At 39.6% G+C, this 3,801-nt stretch overlaps 1 protein-coding gene across 1 annotated transcript; it reads right to left on the bottom strand.

The window, feature by feature from the left end:
- Window positions 1-216: 216 nt before the first annotated feature.
- Window positions 217-2,608, bottom strand: LOC104272972 (gamma-taxilin-like; the record flags this gene model as incomplete). Its single annotated transcript, XM_009868103.1, has 3 exons — window positions 217-1,061; window positions 1,886-1,981; window positions 2,516-2,608. Coding segments are annotated over 3 exons (510 nt in total), but the record flags the coding sequence as incomplete, so codon positions are not given.
- Between the last annotated feature and the right edge of the window lie 1,193 nt (window positions 2,609-3,801).

Below are 3,801 nucleotides of genomic sequence, written 5' to 3'. Positions count from 1 at the left end.
CCTCGGTAACGTCGTTGTACATTTTCGCACGTGTTTATACTTCACATGTTCACAGGTAGGGCAACTAGTCCAAATCAACCTTTACAACACAACCCTGAGAAGTCTGCAACAAGTTGTACGCCCTGTTTCACCAGCTGCAAATCAATGTATGCCAAAGCCATTTTTTCATACCACAAAGTACACAAACCCCTTGAAACGTATCTTTTACTATATCCCGGGCCTTACTTTTTCATTCGGATATATGAAAACATACTAGAGGGGAAAGCTGACATTTTTTACTGGCCATGAGACATCCCTGTGTAGATAAATTTACTGGGAAAACTGGTAATCTTTAGTATACTGAGTGGCAAATCAATGAACAAAACCAGAATGCTGTTTTTTAAGCCAAAGAAGAAGTGACCTGCTGTCACTATTTTCCCCCGGAACAATGTTCTATCTGTACACGGTCTTCCATGACAGTGATCTGTGTTGTGGGGAAGAAACGCACATGCATCCTTTTATGGAAAAATATTTTCTTTTAAAAAATGAGGCAGATGTGCAACACAGTTGTGGAAAATTTATAGTTTAAGCTATTCAAAGCTGCTATGCAGCTTCCTGTACCACATAAGTCCAGTAGTTCTAAGAAAATACAGATATGGTAGAAAAAGTAAGAAAATTTTCACCACAAAACCAAATAGTTACCACCAACAGAGAAAGTTATACACAAAATATATCTCTCAATACAGTGTTTACACTTCATTTTAGTCTACAGATTCAGTGCCAGGAACAGGACTTGTGGAGACAGTCTTTTCAGAGCCATTTGCTGTACGTGATTCCACGTTGGGTTGGATTCCTGGTTCCGTGTCAGTGGGAGTTCCCAGCTCCTCATGGGAATTGAGTGTGCAGGACTGCAAGACCTGCACAGCGAGATCCACATCTGCTTCTCTGAGAGAAACCTGCTCCTTAAGGACTTCCACCTTCTCGTTCAGCTCATTCCTTTCTGTCTGAAGGGCCCGGCACAGCTTCTCCAAACGCTCCAGTTTGATTTGAAAGCCCTTGTATTCTTTATCTCTTACCGTTTTCTGAAGGACAGAAGAAAGTAAGAGCGCTGTGATCCAACTGATTATTTTTTCCCCGCCCCTTAATGAAAAGAACCACCACGATTTAACCTTGAATATTGTCTTAATTAATCCACTAGATCGAATTCCAGCTGCACTAGAGCAAATTTCCTCAGAATACTTTACCACTTTAGGAGGTTTGTCTAAGCTGGAGTGGTAACAGATGCCTTTAGAAACAAGCAACAAGAATGACATAATACTAATTGTAAGCAAGGGCTGAGTACCAGTGAGGATCTTGACACGCAGTCCCAGAAAGCAGTTAATTACAACCCAAATAACGCTAACTCTGAGCAGCAGTCGGACAGAGGTGGCAAACGATCTACAACCCAGCAGGAGAAGCCAGGTCCCAAGGTCATGGCTCTCCTACCTAGCTCCTCAGCAGAACAGAGGAAGACAAGGAGTGGGGCTGTGGCAGAGCCTCCATGTTCAGCACAGCTGTACCTCAGCTACTTGAACCAGGCCTCAGTCAGCATAGGCAGACCTGCACCCCTACGGCCCACATGAAAACTGTTTTAGCTTGTATTTCATACACATTATCCCACCAATTACACAGCCAGCAAGGAAAGACGAGGCTGGATTTTGTGTGTGCTGTGAGTTGAGATTTATAGAGCTGCTTTTTATTTTCCCTGTCTGAGGAGAACAGCACCACTTACACAGCAGAAAGCATAAGGCAGACAACCCAAAAAGAGGCTAACACATATTATTTCCAGTTCTTTAAAACTGAAAAACTGTACAAATTCCCCTAGGGCACAGACACCAGGTCATACTTCTGCTTAGAAGACAATTACCTCTTCAGCCATTTGCAGGAGAGCTTTGTTGTTATTTTCCCATTTAGTACGCCACACTATGGTTTCCTTTTCCAGTTTCTTAATCTTCTTAGTCATCTACAAAAGATAAACAAAAGACTTCATTTTGTGGTTTGTGTTGCAATGTAGGTAGGTTTACGGGGGTAATATGATTTCTCAGTGTTCGTTTCCAACTCCAGTTTGAGCGAGTTGTTTAACAGAAAAGTCTTCCTGCACTAAAGCAGCCCTACAAATACAGATTTTGCGTTCCAGTAAAACAAAATTGATTCTTAAAAGAAACAGACTACCAACCTTCAAGTGCAACTAATACAAAGCTCCAGGCAAAGTTATAAAGCATAAGCTCAGCCAAATAGACCAACAAGCACTGTATGCCTTTGAAACAACACTGAAATTGGGATTTAGATATTAGGCAAGTATGTCAAAACCCAGAAACTACTGCATTTCTCTTCCTTAATGACAAAGCCTTAAGCTCTATCTTACAATCTAAATTGAATGTCAAAACATGCCATATATTCTCAGAAGGCAAACAGTGCTGTAGCATCTGAAATGTATCCTGCTAACAGCATGCATTTTTATGTTACTTTTTATCAAACTAAGTAATCCTATAAGTACCTTCTCCATTTCTTGCCTGAAGGTTGTAAAGAGTTCATTACTTTTTGCCATGGTGGTCTGGAATTCTTCAAACTTATCCATGTAAAGAGAAAGCTGTTGGAAAAGAGGCAGTAACATTAACCTGCACAGCTGTATACAAATACAAAAATATTAAGGGACAGGGAAAATTAAACTCAAAAGAACACAAGATTAACTTTATTTTGCATTTTTTTTTAGTATACTACAAGTTCCATCTGAAGAGCATGCAGAACTTGTCTGAAAACATGCTATTCAAATTACACATAAGAAAGAGTTCTGTTTAACAGAACAGCAGTCTATTCTAAAGTAAAAAGGATATGTTTAATAAAAGGTTGGAAGACATCACAGTTCATCACTATCTCATTTTTGCTGCCTCACTGAAAAAAAAAATAGTCTGTGGACATAACATACACGGAAAGTTCAGCACATGGCTAGTGAAACGAAACTTAGAAAAGAGCTACCCTTCAACCTTAACCAGCCAAAGCTAATAATCAAGGCCGTGAAGAAATAAACATGATTGATTCCAGAAATCAAAATGCACATTCACAACCTACAAAATCTGCCCAGTGAGCAAAAAATTACAAAACTTGAATATTGACAGTGAATTCACTTAAGATTGAAAAGCATTACATGTTAACAAGTGAAGAGCATTAACTCTGAATGACAAAATTTTCTTGCCCGGCACCACAAGGTCAATCAGGAAGGAACTGCAAAATGTTAATTATTTTTTTTCTAAGTTATGGTTCTTATTAAAACAACTTTTACTGTCAGAATGTGATCTGATGTTCTAAGAATAGATCACCATTTACTAGTAACTTCATCTGAAGAGTAATCAGTTCTCTCAACTCTTACATTGGGAGTTGCAGGACAGTACAACTCAGAGCACAGAAATATTGTATTTTGCTTTAACAGGAGAGGAAATTTCCCATCAGGAATTAGCCTAGCGTGTCAACTGTACATTGTGACTCTGCCATTACTGTGACTGAACTTTCTAGATCATCTTATTCAAAAAAAAGCCCAAAAACCAGTCAGCCCCAGGAAACAGTAAACTATACAGGCTGTTACTATTAAAAAGTGTAACAAAAGGGCAGCAGGATTTTAGGTAAAGGGTAAGGAACTTGAAAAAAAAAATCATAAAAGACTAAGCACAGTGTCATGGGTTAGGGCTGGGCCAGCCACTAACACGGACAGATGCTCTCTAACCCCCTCTTTCCCCCTGCAATGGGAAGGGGAAGGAAATGAAGCAGAGAGACTTTCGAGTTAGAGAA

This window comes from Apaloderma vittatum, unplaced genomic scaffold (genome assembly GCF_000703405.1).
Source record: "Apaloderma vittatum isolate BGI_N311 unplaced genomic scaffold, ASM70340v1 scaffold37214, whole genome shotgun sequence".
NCBI classification, from domain to species: domain Eukaryota; kingdom Metazoa; phylum Chordata; class Aves; order Trogoniformes; family Trogonidae; genus Apaloderma; species Apaloderma vittatum.
Note: the sequence above shows the minus strand (reverse complement) of the source record. Positions and strands in the feature narration are given on the sequence as shown.